Below are 19113 nucleotides of genomic sequence, written 5' to 3' on the forward strand. Positions count from 1 at the left end.
ACTGGATTGCAGGAAATTGATGAGGCTAAGGACTTGGGGGTTAGATTTATTGTGTGGACAAAGAGTTGAGTTCAGAAGGCAAATTGTAACAGTTGGTAAAATATTTTTAATGCTAAAAGGATTACTTGGATGTTGAAATTCTAACAAGTAAAGATAGGAAAGTTATTATCCCTCTTTATAATGCTATGATTTAGCTGCATATAAACTATTCTGCATAGAGGTGGTAGAGAAGATTCAGAAATGAGTGACTAAGCTGGTGACAGGTCTGTGGAATGCTTCCAATGAGAATGGGTTGAAGGTGTGTGGGTTACAAAATTTAGTTGATAGGTGGAAAAGAGGGGACACGATAGAAACTTTTAAGATATTAAAGGGGTTTTATAAAATTGATCAAAGGAAACTTTTCAGTATATGACAAATAGTCAGAGAACTGGGGGGAGAGGTCATCAGTGGAAGTTGTGTGTGGTTAGTAGGCTGTGGAGATTAGATTTTTTGCATGGAGAGTAATGAATGAGTGGAATAGATTGTCAGAATTAGTTGCAAGTTCCCTGACAGTGAAAGAGTTTAAGGAGAGGTATGATAGTTGTTGTGTGTATAATAGTTAGTTTGGATCTCCCACAAATACTATATAATAATAATGCTTGCTCTATTATATTTTATTCTTCTCAACAACATTTTTAATTCAACTTCTTAAGTGGGTTAAAGAAAAAAAAAAGAAATCAATTTTGTGCTTTTGTTACTAATATCCCTCATGAATATAAGTAGAAGAATTTTCTTATAGTGTCCCTATGCTTCACTTCTCCCTACTGAAGATGCTTGTGGAATGAAAGGGTGAGATTGTTATTCCATGAAGCTCTAGTAGCCCTTAATACCACCATCATTCATTCATCCATGACTACCCTAACAACTTACACTCTTAGCCTAACCATATGATGTTCTTTTTATTGTGAGGCCACATTTTTTCCTCTCAACAGCAATTATCTAGTTAATAACATCCAATCAATTACATCCACTCCTCTCTCACCCCACTTATCAATTTAGACAAGTGGGGTGACAAGCAAACCACGAGATAGGAGTCATAGATACATGTTTTTTGAATATTGTGTTGCCTTTGTGTGTGTTTGACAAGTGTCAACTGTACTCCCTGAAGTCATCTCAGTGAATAAGACAAAATATTAGAATCATTAATAATTAATAATCTAGTTTTTAATCCTTTCTTAGTGCTGTTAATACTCCGTTAAACTTCCAGCAGTTAAGCTTTAACACGCAGCACCTTCCTTTAGTGATATCCCATCTAGTCCAACTACTGCATTTGAATCATGCTCTTGTAACAGCTTTTATACCTCTTGCTCATCCAGTTCTATTATTTTACCACTTCCCCCCCCACCCACCCTCTATATCCAGATTCACTAGCTCTTGATATAGAGGGAGAGGGGTACATTCAAGTCCAGAATGTACACCTTACTGAAGTGATCACTTAACAACTTATCTATTTCTAGTGGATGTTTCACTTTCCTGACATCTGTATTCAGAAGAGATATTCTCCCAAGATCATTCTTTCTTTTACTTGCTATATAGTAATAATATTCTCTTCAATTTCCTTTTGCCGATTTGGCTAATCCAATTTTCATAATTCAGTTGGTCTTTCTCACTATGGCATTCACTCTTCTAGTCTGCTCTTTATACTGCTCTTGAGCTTCAGCGTTACCTCTTTTCATGATAACAGATCCTCAACATTTTCTATTCAACTCTTGCTTCAAGGTATTATTCATTTATTTACTCCCAGTTGAATTTTTCTCCTAACTCTCAGGATGTAGTAAGATATTGTTTCCATTAAACATTCTAATGAGTTCTACTTATGTAATGTTGATTCTTCTACCATGTAGTTTCTCATGCTAAATTAGTGCTTCAAGTTGCCTTCTCAGTTCACTGTAATTCACCTACCTTATAATTTCACACATGTCCCTTCAGGCCTCTTACAAGCACTAGAAGAGAAGTATAAGCAATTATATTTTATTAACAATAATGTAAGAGCATATACTTATTTCCAGCCTGAGAAGCCAAGTAGATCCTCTCCCTCCTCAAATAAGGTAATTAGATATTATAAATTATTGTAAGAATTCATCATAATATAACAAACTTAGAATACTTTTAGCTTTCAGTGACATATCATGTAATTAATACTAAAACAGATCATTTAAGATAATTCAACTACCATTCTTAATCTTAATTTGGCATGCTTTAATAGTTTTTTCTCTTACCTGATTTTGCTTTTGATGTAGCATGGCATGATAAGCACTATCAGCTACAGCAAAAATATGTGGTGGTGAATCTGACTTAGCATGACCTCTATACCTTAAAGATATCTAATAAGAATAAATATTATTACATTTCATTTATGTAATTAATTGCTCATAATGTTTTGCCATTCTGACTTAAGAAAAAGAAATAACTAATAAATAAATTAAAAAGATTAAATGATGCTTGTGTAATGAAACATTAAGATATATCAAATTATGTATAAGATCACACTAAGATTGGCATGAATAGCAGAATGAAAATTAATTCCAGGCATGAAAGCAGAGTTGAAGATGAGGCAAGATTTGAAGCAAGTGTAAGTGCAGTGAAATAAAAACAACTGTAGATATGCAGAGTGAGGAATAATGGAATCAAATGACTTTATAAGATGGCTGTGTGAGAGAGGTAACAAATGATGTGAGAGGTATGCTGTATGAAGATGCCGGCCTGGTTGGCCAAGTGGTTAGCGTATCCACTCTCCAGCCAAAAGGCTGCGGGTTCGAATCCCACTGTGGGCATGGATGTTTGTGATTGTCTGTGAAAGCACTAGTGGCGATGGTGGGCAGTAGATGGTGTTGGTGTAAATGATGAAGGTTGGTGGAGTAGTGAGATATAGAGTTGATGCTCTCCCTTGATGAGTCTTTGGACTCCCTGGAGATGTGATATAATAATAATAAGATTTGATTATTAGAGTGTGGTGAATGAGAAGGTGCAAAAGCTTTGTTTTCATGGAGATAGATGAGCAGAGTAATAGACATTGGATTGACACACATCCTTTGCTATCATCAACAGCAACCCCTGCCTTTTCTGTCCAGTCTATCTTCACAAAAAATATTATTATTATTTTTATTATTATTATTACACCCTCCATGGAGTCAACAGACTCATCATAGGAGGTTCATTCAACTGACAACATATTTATCATATAGAATCTTAAAATCCTTAAAGCTCCTTGCATTAACAGCACACTCTGGTAATACATTCCATTCACTGACAATTCTCCATGTAAAAAAATCTACTTCTCATACCCTAATTCACCACACTTTTAAATAACATCCAGGAATGACCTCTGGTTCTTCCTCTCGCACCTTATATTCTTTTTTTTACAATCCACTCTGGATTAATCTGATAAAATCCTCACACTAACTCAAATGTCTCTATCATATCACCTCTCTTCCTCCTATCCACCAAACTCTACAATCCGCATTTTTTCAACCTCTCTCCATAGCCAGCATTCCAAATTTCTGATATTGTCTTAGTCAATCATCTCTAGACCCTCTCCAATGTCTCCACATTGCACTGAAAACCAGGTGACCAGATCTGAGCACAATAGTTCAAGTGTAGTCTAACCAGTACCTTATACAGTGGCACAACCACTTCCTTAACCTGACATATTAGACTACTTTTTATCATAGTAGCACTACGATGTGCAGCCTTTGCAACACTAGCAATATGCCCTCTAGACTTCAGTCTACAGTCAACCATCACTGAAATCTCTAATCTCATCTGCTTCCTGCAGTACAGCACCATCGATATAGTACACAGCCTTATATTTCTGCACTCCAAAATGCAACACCTTGCACTTACTGATATTAAAACTATAACCCCACTCTTTTGTCCAAGTAAAAAGTCTATTCAAATCTTCCTGAAGGGATTCAGCATCAGCAGTGTTTATAATTCTTCCCAACTTTGCATCATCAGCAAATAACTGAAGATCCCCAGTCAGTCCACATGATATATTGTTTACAAACAAGTTAAACAGCAGGGGCCCAAGAACAGAACCCTGAGGCATGCCACTGGTTACCCTTCTTTTTTGAGACACTGCTCCATCATACACAACCTGCTGGTATCGTTCAGAGAGTCAATCTCTGACTGACTCCAATATACTGCCTATTCCCATCCTCTGCAGCTTGTACATTAACTTATCATGTGGTAGTCTATCAAACGGAGACTTCTGTCTTAGAACCATTCTTGAGGAGTGGGGAGTGGTACTATTTTGCCTTCTTTTCACTCCTTAGGAACCCTACCACTGCAAGACTTTCATTAAACAACCATTTCAAGGGCATAACCAACTGTGGTGCACATTCCTTAAGAATACGTGGTGATATGTCATCCAGTTCCACAGCCTTATTCACATCTAATCCAACCAATATCTGATACACCCCTGTTTCTTTCATTCTTTCACTTCCAATTCTCCTAATTCTTGCCTCTCTTCTATATATTGCACCAGATCATTTACACCAGTATGATATATGCTGATAAAGTGTTCATTCAATAATTCCACTATATCTTTTGCAGCTGTTAGTCTGCTGCCATGACTATCCACCAATGTTAATCTGCCATAATTATTCTTCCTCTTACTTGCCATGTAGCAGAAAAATTCCCTTGAGTTAACCTTGGCCTGACCAGCCAATCTCCTCTCAATACTGCACCTTTTCTTTCTTTACCATGCTCATCACCTTTCTATCCTGCACTTTATAAACCCTTCATGGATCTGATCACCACCAACTGTCTTGTTCCTCCTCCATAACATTTCCTTTTCCAGCACAGCTTGCTTGATTTCACTGTTCATCCATTTCATCCCTACTTTATTTACTCACTTAGTCATACATTGCTTTTGTCAGATACTGCCTTATGACTTTCCATGCATTGTCAACATCTTTTCTGCTCAGTTCATCTTCCCAATGTACTGATGCTAACTGACCACAGAGCTTCCTATAATAACCTGCTTTATACTTCAACATGTATCATTTTTGGCAGTGACCTTTTCTTGTTTCATCACTTCCCAAACAAGTACCTCATGATCACTCTCACCACCTGGTGGCAGTGTCAACACCTCATTAACAACTGCATCTTCTGAAGTTATCACGAAATCCAAAACATTAAAGCCTCTAGTTGCTTCAATCATGTGCTGCTTAAGATACTTATCTCTCAGAAATTCCACAAACTCGCTCTCCTTGTTCCCATAGACTATCTCCTCCTTCCAGTCTATATTCCTGTAATTAAAGTCTCCCATCCAGGATCACCTTCTTTTTACATGCCCAACTAATTTGGCTAAACATTTCACAATCAGTATTCTCTGCATTCCTGAGCCAATAACAGCATCTCATCAGATATACTAACCTGTTTATTTCAACTTCATACTGCACAGATTCGAAATCTGTGCATGCATTATCAACAACTACACTTTGTGGACACAGTTCCTCTGTAATCATTAACAGCATTCCTCCTCCTCTTTTCGCATCTCTATCTTTCTGGAAAATTATATATATCCTTCTAATTCTATTCCCGACATCATATCCTCCTCAGACAACCAAGTTTCACTTATTCCAATTATTTTTGAGCATACTGTCTCAATCAATGCAACAAACTCAGCTCTCTTGTTTCGAATACTCCTTACATTTGTGTATAAACATAACAATTGCTGTGTATTTGAGGTCATTCTCCCAGCACCAACATTCTCTATTCTAGCTGCTATACTACACCTCTCTCTTCGGTTTGACCACTCACGTTTCCTTAATTCTGACTGTGATTTCCATTCCTACTTGTCTCATCCTCACCTTATGCATTCCATCATCTTGTGCTGCTGCAACCATATCGTCAACCTCATATGTATCTTCCTCCTGCCTGCAGAAACATAAGTTAAATTTTTATATTCATTGTGTGGTGATAGCAATCATTTTTAATTTGTGTAGTGATTAATTTTATATTTCTTTTTGTATGTTCATTGATCTGAGACAAAAGAGTGGTGTGACTTGAGCTCAGTACATAGGCTGGTAAAGAAGATGAATAATGTGAGAGGAGTGGATTTTTCTGAGAATGGGAAAGCAAGTGAGACTATATAAGAGAGAGTCTGCATTTAAGTGGTTTTGACGTGAGTCAATTGGAGAGGCTCTTTTGCTGCAAGGGATATTAAAGACTGCAGTGAACAGAAGATCTGAGGAATAAGAGATGATGTGGAACAACAGGTAAGTTGAATAGGTGACATTGAAGAAGAGTTTGCAAACAGAGAGAGAGAGAGAGAGAGAGAGAGAGAGAGAAAGAGAGAGAGATGAGCAGTGTAAGCAGAGAGAATGAAAGAGCAGAAATGCCAGCAAGACAGGGAAAACTTTGGGGGGAAGGGAAGAATCAAAGTGGACAGGGAGACACTGCATGAGAAATGGGGATGCTGAATGCAGAAATGAATGTGTGAGCATACAAGAAAGGATTGAGATGTCCCAGGATATACCTAAGCATATGAGTTTGGGGAGGGTTGTGGGATCAGTGGTAGTAGAGATGAATGACCACAGAAAGGTATGGAGGAGTTACACCTGATCAGTTGTGACTTACTGGAGAATCAAAAATGAGCGATTATGTTTGCTTACAAATGCCAGAAGTATCAGAAGGGAGGAAAACAAAATTGTTGCACTGATTGATTTTGTTTGCCCAAATATCTCCTTTAGGGATGCTGCATTCAGCATCCCCAAAGGAGATATAATGGCTATAATACAAATAGAAAGTGGCTATAATACAAATACCACTCCTCCCTATATAAGATAAAGTACTAATGGAAAAAAATAATAATGCTATTATTTAATACAATTAAGAATAATAACCACTTGTAACCTATTTTGGAATAGACTTCCATACACTACAGAAGGTATCCTGACATATATTCTGGCCCAATTATACAGAATAACATCCCAGAGTTCAGAGATCTGCTGACTGGTGCTAGTGTGATGCACTGGTACAAATCAGCAGATGTTGTATCCCACAAATGTTTGATGAGATTAAAATCAAAGAATTAGGCAACCAGGCAAGCACACGGAATACATGGATATGTTCTTTTAACCATGTTTGCACAATGTGAGCCTTGTGACACAGGGCATTGTCTTTCTGGAAAGATCTAGATCAGGGGTTCCCAAAGTGGGCGGTACCCCCCCCCCCCCGTGCGCTGGAACAATCAGGGGGGGTAGTGGTCTCATGAGCAAAAGGGGATGTTGAATTGAAGTAAGGGGATGGTGAAAGCAAAAATGACAAAAATTAAGTGCTGAAAAAATGTATCATCAAAATTTTTGATGGTATAACTGTTGTATAACTAAGTAAAGATTGTAATGGTTGCTTTATTTTCCAAGGAAATGCACAAAATGCAAGTTTCAGCCGATCGGCATTGAAGTCCGCCGACAGGTTTTAACAAGCAAAAGGTTGGCGGGCGCGCACTTTCAAGTGATCCGGATTTCACAAGTCCAGTACATTTCGGCAGAAACATGTGAATGTTGACTTGTTCACTGTATAATACTAAAAATACATGAGGCATATGAAATCAGTTATAGTTTGTTTCTGAATTGTGTGACAAGCAGTTAGCAATTTGATTTAGTGCATAAAAAAATTTAGTGCGTATTCGATACCTAGTCAGTACCTTACTTACATGGATTACACACAAATGAAATTATTGCTGTTCCAATAAAACAGCAGGTTTCACGTGAGTGTTTTTATACCTTTTCTTTTAAAAATAATTTGGTTTACATTCATGAGAAATTGCATTCTAGCAATTTTGTAAATTTAACTTTTTTTTTACAGATAATATCATGGCTGAACCCAAGAAGAAATGTAGGCAATGTAATGTCGAATATTTGAAATACGGCTTTATTCAGTCGCTTACAAAGAAAACATTACCAATATGCCTGATTTGCCAAAAAGTTTTATTTCAAATGAATCTATGACGCCTTCAAGACTAGAAGAACATTTGACAAAAGTTCATGCTGATAAAAAAAAGGATCAGGATTTATCATATTTTCAAGCACTTAAAGAAAAATTTTTGAAACAACCAACATTGTCAGGTCTGTTTTCAGCAGCATCCAAACTAGATGATGATGGGTTGTGAGCATCTTACATTTCCTTACTGATTGCTAAATCAGAAAAACCGCATAATGTTGGCGAAGAAATACTACCAGCTATTAGTGAAGTCATACACACTGTATGGCACAAGCCAGCCTTTGATATTATCAAGAAAATTCCTTTGAGCAATAATACATTGCAACGAAGAATTGATGAAATGGCCCAGGATATTGAAGACTCGTTATGTGAGCATTTAAAAACAACCTAGCTCTCTATACAACTTGATGAGTCTACTTTATCAGGAAATGAAACCTTACTTTTATATATGTACGATACATAAAATAAGAACAAATTTGCCAAGAATTATTATTTGCTAAAAATTTGCTAACTGACACTGAAGGAGAATTGGTATTTTATGCATTTGAAGAGCTTTTTTAAAGAAGAAGATATCACTCTGAATAAAATCTTGCCAGTGGCTAACGATGGTGCTCCAGCGATGAGAGGGCGCCATTGCGGTTTTATTGCATATTTCCAAGAGGCTGTGCCAGATGTATTCACTGTACACTGAATGATTCATCATCAACATTTAGTTGCCAAATACCTAAGTGATTGCCTACATAGGTCATTACATTATGTAATTACAGCAGTCAACAAAATCAAAAGTCATTCATTGAATGACAGATTGTTTGGACAACTTTGTATTGAAAACGATGAAGATTCAATCGCTTGCTGCTCCACAGAAGTTCATTGGCTATCAAAGGGTACTTGTTTGAAACGATTTTATAAACTCTTTGACTCAGTGTTACAGTTTTTAGAAAATAGAGATTATTCTTTACGAGCCAATTTGATTAACTTCAAAAGTGACATAGCTTATTTGACAGACTTGTTTAACAGATTTAATGAAACAAATCTACAGCTCCAAGGAGATGAGTTGAATTTAATAAAAACAAAAGCTGCTATTTCTGCATTTGTGTCAAAACTGTACAAATGAAACTTAGGACGAGAAGAATTCAGCAGGTTTCCAAATCTATCAACAGTGGAAAAGTGAGTGTGATGAAGATGTGCTCAGCTATTGTCAGCACGTGAAGGCTCTCCATTGTGATTTCAACTGATGATTTAAAGATATCTTGAAATGAAAATACCCAATTGGGTTTTGAACCAGTTTTCAAGTACAAACACAGAAGAATGTTTACAATTACAAGAATAACTGATAGAAGTAACAACAAATGAGGAATTGAAATTAAAATTCAAAAACGGATACCAACCGTTGTGGTTACAAAAGCAGATGACCATATTTTATCCTGGATTGTGGACTGTAGTAAAAAAGATTTTAATCCCATTTCCATCATCATATTTAATGAAACGTGGGTTCAGTGCAGTCACAAATCTTTTAACTAAAAAAGAAACTGACTGCAAATAGCTGATCGCGGTGATTTAAGAATGCTACTAACAAATATAGATCCAAATATCAATAAATTGGTAGAAGCACACCAGGCTCATCCTTCTCATTAGGATTGTTTGTAATATTACTGATCGTTATTTACTATTTTATGTGCAATTTTTAAATATGTGCGATTTATGTTTGTTTTCTTAATTTTAATAGTGTTATTAAATTTTCAGCTCCACCTTGCCCTATGTTTACGTGCAATTTATGTTTCTTTTGTTGATTTCAATAAATAGTTTCAAAATTATAGTTCCAAGGTGTCTTATTTCCAAACTTCAAAAATCTCTACTAGATAATAAAATGCAAATTTGTTTCTGTATCTATCTGTTTGTTCGCTTAAAACTCGAGAGCTGCTGATCCGATTTTCATACGAATTTCTTTTGCATGTATCAGGTAGAGCTAGCTGGTCAGGTCTTAGAAAGAAGTTTCCAGGCAGGTGCTGAATAATTTTTTTTTGGAAAAGGGGGCGGTAAGCCAAATAAGTTTGAGAACCACTGGTCTAGATCCATCAGAACACCTTGTTACCACATAGAGAATACCAGGTTTAAAACAATCCCCAGGTAAGAATTAGCAGTGAAGGTGTGTTCAATGGGGATGAGAGGACCCAGTAATGTTCTTGAGAACATTCTCCATAGCAGGATACTGATACCACTAGTAAATGGAACAACTGTGCAATCTGGTTGGCCAGAAACAAGCTGGGTGTTATAATGTTTTGGCTCATGAGCATGTGTTAGGCCAGTGAAGTAAGACTTCAGTGTTATTTGAATAAACACTGAAATTTATAAATAATGCTATGTATGAGTTTGATATCATCCAAGTTGATTCTGTGATTAATAGCATCTTCCATGTTGAACCACACCAGATTTATTAGGGTTGATGAATAGAATATGACTCTGATGTACTGAAATACATTTAAACTGTTTTTCTATTCGACCACAATATGATAAGTTACAATAGCATAGAACTTGGTAAAATTTAGGTAGCAACAGCAGAAACAGTTTATCTTTATCTTTTAGAATAGGTAACAGTGAAGGATTTAAAGGTGATGATGAGTTGAAATGTTTTCAGAATATTTGCTATGCACAGATGCCTTTTATATATGGAGTAGGAATTTTATGGTGCACGCAGTTAGCCTAGTGGCTATGCGCTTCGCAATCATGTGCCTGGGAAAGGAGTGCCCTGGGACATGGACAGCAGGGTTTCTCTCTCCAGTTTATCTGGGGTTTTTCCTCCCACAAGCAGGCAAACCTGCCCCATGAACACACACACAGGTACAGCCATAGAATATACTGGGAGGAATAGAGCTAGTCACCTCATCCTTGGGACGACTATGATTTAGAAGGGCATAAGATAGCTCTGTAACAGGCCATTAGGCCTAACACATAGAAGGGAGAAGAAAAATAAAAAATGACGATGGACTAGATCCACCTTTGTGAGAAACAGATATAATAAAAAGAAAACTCACAATATATTGAACAAAAAGGTAACACACCATTGTTAACAAAACAATTATTTCTTATTTATTTTTTATCATTATTTTTATTAAAAATAAAATTAATAAAATATATGATACATATCATTACAATATTATAAACAATAAAGCAACATAAGTGTTCTTGAAATAAGCTAATTTATTAAAAATATTCACTCACTAAATGCATGATCAATACTAGGATGTACATGGCAAGAGTGGATTACCCAGAGGAAAATGGAAAGAACCTTGGAATTATCAATTTACTTGAGTCAGATATTGTTAAGAGGTAGTTACAGGGTTGACACTGGGGAGTTCTTTCGATTTGTGGAACAGCGGGAATGAGCGATGACAAGGGGGCCATCTCTGGAAGTTGCAAAAAGGAAGCTGTGAGCAAGAGGATGAGGAGTGATTTCTTTGCATTGAGGGTGGTTGAACCATGGAATGCATTGCCTGATAGAGTGGGGAGAGCAAGAATGGTGTTGGATCGTGAATGAGGCCTGCCGTTACTAGACAGACTTTCATTCAGGATCCAACAAGAACAGAGCCTAAGTCAAAAGATACCTGTATTGATGGTGCAAATTGTACTATAAATAAAAAGAAGGGGGGGGGGGGTAAAGTGTATCATGTAAATATTAAATGAGTGCATATCTGTTTACTCAAAGAGGGGACACCACTGTAGATTATGTTGTATGTGATATGTCAAGGAAAAGGGATATATGAATTTGTAGTGAGGCGACATATTTGACGACTAACACAAGAATAGGCTGTGTGAAACAGTGCATACTTCAGTGGTGACTAAGAGCCCTGAGGTCATGACCTTGGCAAACTCATTAGTGACCCTCACAAGCAAGGTTTGTGAAAAGAGACAAACGTGGACAATTCTCTGGGAGGAGCTCTCTCACGTGTTCAAGTGCAGTGTCATCAAAACGACCGTGACTGAAAGCTGCAGTACAATAGGAGTAGGTGGTCGAAAAAAAAAGCAGGAGAGTGTTATGATAGTATGTTAATAACAAGTTACCTTAATAACTTATATTTTTTTTGCCCATAACAATGTCCAGTGGTGCACTCAGGATTTAATCTTGGAGGGGGGGGGGGGGGGGCTGAGTACTCAAGATTTAATCTTGAGGATGGGGCCAAGTTGAATAGACGATTTGAGAATACACACTGCGTATTGCATATGACCTATGACTGAGCATCTGCAGTGATCGCCAACATGATACCCGTGATCTCTGGCCTGGCTCGGGCAAACAAAGTATCGCCCGAACAATACTTCGTTCACCTTGCGTTCACAACGGCCATGATTATCGAGAGCCAGAGGGTATTCCCGCCTTATGTGACCGCTAATTCATAAGTAGTATAGAAATAGAAGACTGTATAGGGATACTGTATGGGGGACAGCATGGTTTTGTGAAGGGTAGATCATGCATCAGTAACTTGCTCACGTTTTATAATACAGTGACGGCTGAACTTGTGGATAAGGGTAATGGGTTTACAGTGATTCTACTGGACCTTGCTAAGGCCTTTCACAGGATACCACATGGAATTCTAATCAGTAAACTGCAGCATATGGGGAAGGATATAGGGTTGGTGAGATGTACAGGAGGGTGGTTGATGGAAAGATATCAGAGAGTGGTTTATTCAGGAGTAGAGTCCAAAGGACGGCCTGTGACTAGTGGTGTGCTGCAGGGTTCTATTCTTGGACCACTACTTTTCAATTTGTTCATCAACGATACAGGAAAGGATCTGAGAGGAAGTGTTTATTGGGTAGTGCAATAGTGAGTGCACAGGATGTCAAAATTTCGCAAGATGATTTGGATAGTTTGGAGGGCTAAAGAGAATGAATGTCAATTTAATGTGGCACAGTGTAAGGTTACTGCTAATCTTTTCACCCATTTTGGGGTGAAAAGATTAGCAGCAGTATATCATATTGGTGGAACTGTACTCCAGGAGATTGACGAGACCAGGGATTTGGGAGTATTGGTGGATAGGCAGTTGAAGTTTAGGGGGGAACATCGCAAAAGTGGCTCAATCAGCTCATCAAATCACTTGGTTGCTGAAAAATACTTTAAAAAGCAGAGACAAACAGGTTATTGTTCCTTTGTATCGAGCCTTGATAAGACCCCATCGAGACTACTGTGCCCAGATATGGGTGCCAGGGTTTCTACTTGATAGAGAGGAGGTGGAGAGGATCCAGAGACGAGTGACCAAGATGATAGTAGGTCTATGGAATGAACCTTATGAGAACAGGTTGAAGATTTGTGGGTTGCAGAAATTGGTTGATAGGCAGAAAAGGGGTGATATGATTGAGACATTCAAATTACTGAAGGGTTTCTATAAGATTAATTCAGAAGATATTTTTGAGAATAGGACTGGTGGTGGGAGGACTAGGGGCCATACATGGAAGCTGGGCAAGAGTGTGGTTAGCAAGGGTGTTAGAGCTAGGTTTTTTACTTGGAGAGTGGTGAATGAGTGGATTAAGCTGCCAAAATCTGTTGTGGGTACAATGACTGTGAATGAATTCAAGGCGAGGTATGATAGATACTGTGTGAATGTCGAATAGTTGTTCTTGACATGATGTTAGGGCCTCCCTCGATGAGTGTAAGGAACTCCTTGGAGTTGCCCGTAATAATAATAATAATAATAATAATAACATGTCACATGTCACTGTTATATAGTTATATAGAGAGTTGTGAATGACTGGAAGTAAAATGTATTGTCTGAGAGTATGGTATTTGTAGAGAATTTGAATGTATGGTATGGTATTATGAGCTGTGTTTATGACAAAGGGACCTGAGATCAGAAGGAACCAAAACTGTCTGAGTGTGGTGTCTTTGACTCCATGGGGTTTCAGGATGATGATGATAATAATAATAATAATAAAGGTGCTACAATGCTGTACCATTGTGTACCATCTCAATAAAAAAAAAAGAAGAAGCACCATATAGATTACATTTAATTACACTTGAGTATCAAATTAGCATTGCATTGCAGAATCACATACATTACACTGTTTAATTTCTGTTGTGTATATCATTTCATACTGAAGATTGACTGTGAAGCATGCATGAAAATTATATTATTATTATTATTATTATTTGACACCTCCAAGGAGTTCAAAGACTCATCGAGCTAGGGCACCTACTCTACAGCTGTCCATCTTCACCACTTAAATACCAACTACAGCAAACCGCAACTACCATCATCATTTACACCTATGCCATCTACTATCCTCCACCACCACTAGTATTTTTTATCTGTAAATTGCGTGTTTTCTCAAGGCTGATTTGTCTATATGTATTCAATAATTTTTCACACATTCATGTTAATGAATTTTCTAGACTGCAGTATTCAATTATTCTTCATTTCTTTGATTCGGCTCTATAACAGACATTTTTTTTCCTGTTTCCCAACTTGCAATTGAGAATGAAAGATTGCCAGTTTTAAATGATCAATGATATTTAAAAGAATGTAGTTGCAGAACTGAGCACTACAACAGCAGATGAGTTTTTCCAAATCCCAAAATTTATATAAGCACTGTAATAAATGTATCTGGTCTCTCAGGAACTACTTTAAGAGAAATGGTTAATGCATTTTGAGTTGAAAAGATTATATGGTGTATCATATTGATGGTATTGGTTTGCAAGAAAGTGATGAGGCTAGGGCCTTGGGGATAATGGTGGACAAAGAGTTAAATTCAGAGGCCATATTGCAAAAGTTGGTAAAATAGCTCAGTGAATTACTTGGATGTTGAAAAGCATGCTAACAAGTAAAGATTAAGGAAGTCATTATCCCTCTTTATAAGGCTATGATTCAGCCACATCTTGACTACTGCACACACACACACACACACACACACACACACACACACACACACACACACACACACACACACACACACACACACACACACACACACACACACACACACACACACACACACACACACACACACACACACACACACACACACACACACACACACACACACACAGATTTGGTCACCTGGGTTTTATGGGAACTAGGAGGTGGTCGAAAAGATTCAGAGACAGTGTGTGGAATACTCCCTATGAGGATAGGTTGAAGGTTTGTGGGTTACAAAGTTTAGTTGATAGGTGAAAAAGAGTGGACATGATAGAAACTTTTAAGATATTAAAGGGATTTTATAAAATTGATGCAAGTGAAATTTTTCAATATATAACAAATAGTCAGAGAACTAGGGGCCATACAGGGTGTTCGGGATAAATTTGATATATTTATAATTAATTATATTTTTCCATAAGTTACATGTATTAACACACACTTCTCTTCATTTAAAAGTTTGGACCCTTCTTCATTCATATACAAGATGTCAGAAAGGATGGATAGCTGGAACCCACCTGAATCATGGAAGAGAATAACTTGTATCATGATGATTCGTGCCCGCCATCAAAATAAGGATATTACGACTGCTGCCCAATGCTCCCTGAATACAGTAAAAACAATCAGGCATGAACTAGAGACTTGCAATGGTGACTACGAGGATGTAGCAAGAAGAAAGATCCCTAGCAGACGATCTGATTGCGTTCGTACAGCAGAATTCCTCGCAAATCTGCAGGAACAGGTGTTGAAGAACCCTGGCATTGGAATTCGGGCTTTGTTCGTGGAGTTGCTAACTGTAGTCAAGCCCTGGATAACAAGGGTAGCCAATGGTAGGCCGTATGTATGGCAGCAGGATTCGACCCCTTGCCACACCTCTGGGAAAAGTCAAAAATGGTTGTCTGAAAATTTCTACGACTTCACCAGTCCAAATGTTTGGCCTCCAAACTCCCCAGACCTTAACCCCATGGATTATTTTGTATGGGGCGCAGTTGAAAAAGACACCAATCGCACTTCCAGTAATACAAAAGCCCAGTTAATGGATAAAATTAAAACAGTTTTTGCGGCCCTTCCCAGGGAGACTGTAGCATCAGCTTGTTCGAGGTTCCGAAGCAGAATTGAAGCTGTGATCGATGCTAATGGTGGTTATTTTGAGTAAATCTTGTTGATAGTATTGTAATTAACTCTGCCTGTAATGTTTTTTTGTCAATTCATTAAATTTAATAGATACAAAGAAGATTTTCTTTTTCCTTACGAAACTGTCAAATTTATCCCGAACACCCTGTATGTAGAAGTTGTGTATGAGTGTGGTTAGTAGGGGTATCTTCTTCTTCTTCTTTGGTGCATCAATCCGAAGACTGGTAATTATAGCAACACATCACAACATTCTGTCCTGTGATCTCCTCTTTATCTCCTCATAATTCCTAGTGCCAGTTAGCATCATTATGTTATTTATATATGAAATTCAGTAGGGATATGTGGACCAGATTTTTTGCATGGAGAATGGTGAGCAATTGGAATGGATTGCCAGAATTTGTTGTGAGTTCCCTGACAGTGAATGTATTCAAGGAAATGTATGATAGGATTTGTGTGTATGATGGTTGATTTGGGTCTCCTGCAATGAGTCTCCAGACTCCATGGAGATTCCGTAAATAAATAAATAAATAATAATAATAATAAAATGGGCAGAGTAGCACATAATAATGAGTTGGCAGCAAAAAAATTTAAATTATCGATATAATTTATTAGAGTTTTTACTATAAATTTATTGAGAGAGTCTAATCTAGATAGAACACACATATTGGCTATGCATAGTTTCACTTGCAAATTTGTACTTTAACCTAATATTTTAGTATATTTTGTCAGTGTTCTTTATGCAGTGTTTGAATAATGGTGGCTACCGCAATTCAGTATGCTGATACATTTTCACCCAGTCCACCACAAATTTTAAGAACTACATTTGACACAGTATACAACAAGATCTTGTGTCATATTGCATCCCAACAGTTAGAAATGTGGCATTCTCTCTCTCTCTAAGCAACCTATTTTCACTTGACATTTACGTACCTAATCAACACCATCTTCCAAACTTACCACAGTCCTTAATTTTATATTCTTATTCATGTGACACTTAGCTTCCTCACCCTTGATCATGCTACTGTTTCTCTTTTGGTTGGCATTCACTTGCTTCTGACATAACACTGAATGTCATAACACAGAATGCTGAAGTCTTATACTAATTTCCATGTTGCTGAGCTGTTCCCATTTTCTACATTTTAAGCAGACAAGCAATATGTAAATTAGTATAAGACTTCAGCAGTGTTATGTCAGAAGCAAGTGAATGCCAACCAAAAGAGAAACAGTAGCATGATGAAGGGTGAGGAAGATAAGTGTCATGTGAATAAGAATATAAAATTAAGGACTGTGGTAAGTTTGGAAGATGGTGTTGGTTAGGTAGGTAAATGTCGAGTGTGAGTAGGTTGTTTAGAGAGAGAGAGAGAGAGAGAGAGAGAGAAAGATGCACTGAGGGAAAAAGAAGTAGAATGTATGAGGAACAAGTTCAGAAGCATGAAATAAGAGATTAGGAGACTTATTTATTTATTTATTCTTATGGCAAAAAGAATGCAAAGCAGCTATAGGTCAATGTCCAGTCCAGAAAGCCAATCCAGGGCCTCATCTGTTACCTTGTGTATGTCTTAGAGGTTACCATGAAATTGGCGCCTTGGGCAGTCATTTACAATCTGAGTTATTATCTGGGCTATGGGGGAACAATTACAATAAGGGTGGTCTGACAGTTTTCATTTGTGTAGTAGGCAGCCACATCTGCCCTGGTTAGTTCTGATTCTGTTGACAGATGACCAAATCTTCCTAGGAAGAGCAAAACCAGGCTGCAGAGCACAGGGATCTTCAACCAGGAAGCAATTTGTTGGGAGATTGTTGGACCAGTGTTTTCTCTCTACATGTCAGATGTTGATGGTAAGGCAACTGAAGAGAGTTCGTCCATGGACCAGAAAGAGTTTCTTGAGGCAAAAACTAAGTGGATTTTTGAGAGTCTGGTGCAGGGACAGGAGTGAGTTGCTCATTACTTTATTAAATTCTTTAATTGAGGCTTGTCTTCTCCATATTTAGTGGAGCAATGTCGGATAGGGCAGGCAGCCAGGGGAGGAGGGTGCTTCTCAATGTCCCACCAATTTGTGTGCATGGTAGAGTTTAGCTGGGTGTCTATGATGTTAGTGTGTGCACTTCTTTCCCAGACAGGGGCACAGTATTCTGCTGCAGAGAATGCAAGGGCTAATGCAGATGACCTTAGGACTTCTGCCCGAAACCCCAAGTTTTTCCAGCAACTAAGAGACTGGAAAGAATGGATGTGAAGTGAATAAGAGCAGAAGTGAGAGAGTTATGGGAATAACAGAAGGGAAAAGAATAGGAAAATCAGGGGAAGATAGAGAATAAGAGGAAGATGAGATAGTGTAAAAGCTACAGATGAGGAGATGACAGGAAGACAGGTAAGTGGGAAAACAATTAGAGAAAGTGTCAGCAGGGGGTGGGGGGGGATGTATGGAAATTCAATGATCCATCGAGTGCAAAACAGAATTCCAGAGGAATGTTTGCTTGGATGGACAATAGTGTGACTATAACAATTAAGTGAGGTGAAAAGTGGATGAGATGATTATAATGGTAGGTATGAATAACCTGAGAGGAAATATGAATCGGTGGTGAGAGAGAGATCTGAGGTTAATGCTTGAGGGTTTATGGCAGAAGAGTGAGAGAGGGAAGATAATGAGTGTATTACCCAGGTATGATAATGCAGAGCTGAGGAGAAGAGCATCAATAATGAATGGTATGATAACCAGCATGTGTCAATAGAGACAGACTTGAATTATGTAGATACCTGGAATGCATTTCGTGATAGAAGAAAACCATGCAAGAGATAGACAACATTTGAATGAGGAAGGACATAGGCAACTGGAGAGAATGTTGTTCTTTGGGAAAGTGCAAGTGTTGGTTCAGGTAAACTGCATTATCAGGATCGATGTTAGCAGGGGTAGCCTCTTGTGGGACTGGTTACTTGGAAGAAGGGGAGAGGACATATGGTGTAATGTAGAATACAGTTTAGTCTGGAAGGAATAATGATAGGTATAGAAACACTGACAATGGTTGATGTTTCCTTATAAAAATGCCGTAAGTACTGTGCAATCACAGATGAGAGACCCCTCAACACTTCTGT

The 19113-nt window shown here is 37.8% G+C and overlaps 1 protein-coding gene across 1 annotated transcript in view; it reads right to left on the reverse strand.

Annotated features, from left to right (window-relative positions):
• Window positions 1-19113, reverse strand: part of ninaC (STKc_myosinIII_N_like and MYSc_Myo21 domain-containing protein ninaC) — a 579315-nt gene that overhangs the window by 378038 nt on the left and 182164 nt on the right. Inside the window, exon 11 of the mRNA XM_090415596.1 lies at window positions 2259-2363. Within this exon, the coding sequence (XP_090271722.1) occupies window positions 2259-2363 (105 nt within the window). The remainder of the gene's footprint in view (window positions 1-2258; window positions 2364-19113) is intronic.

This window comes from Typopeltis vanoorti, chromosome 3 (assembly GCF_054136105.1).
Source record: "Typopeltis vanoorti isolate ZY-2024b chromosome 3, IOZ_Tvanoo_1.0, whole genome shotgun sequence".
NCBI lineage: Eukaryota > Metazoa > Arthropoda > Arachnida > Uropygi > Thelyphonidae > Typopeltis > Typopeltis vanoorti.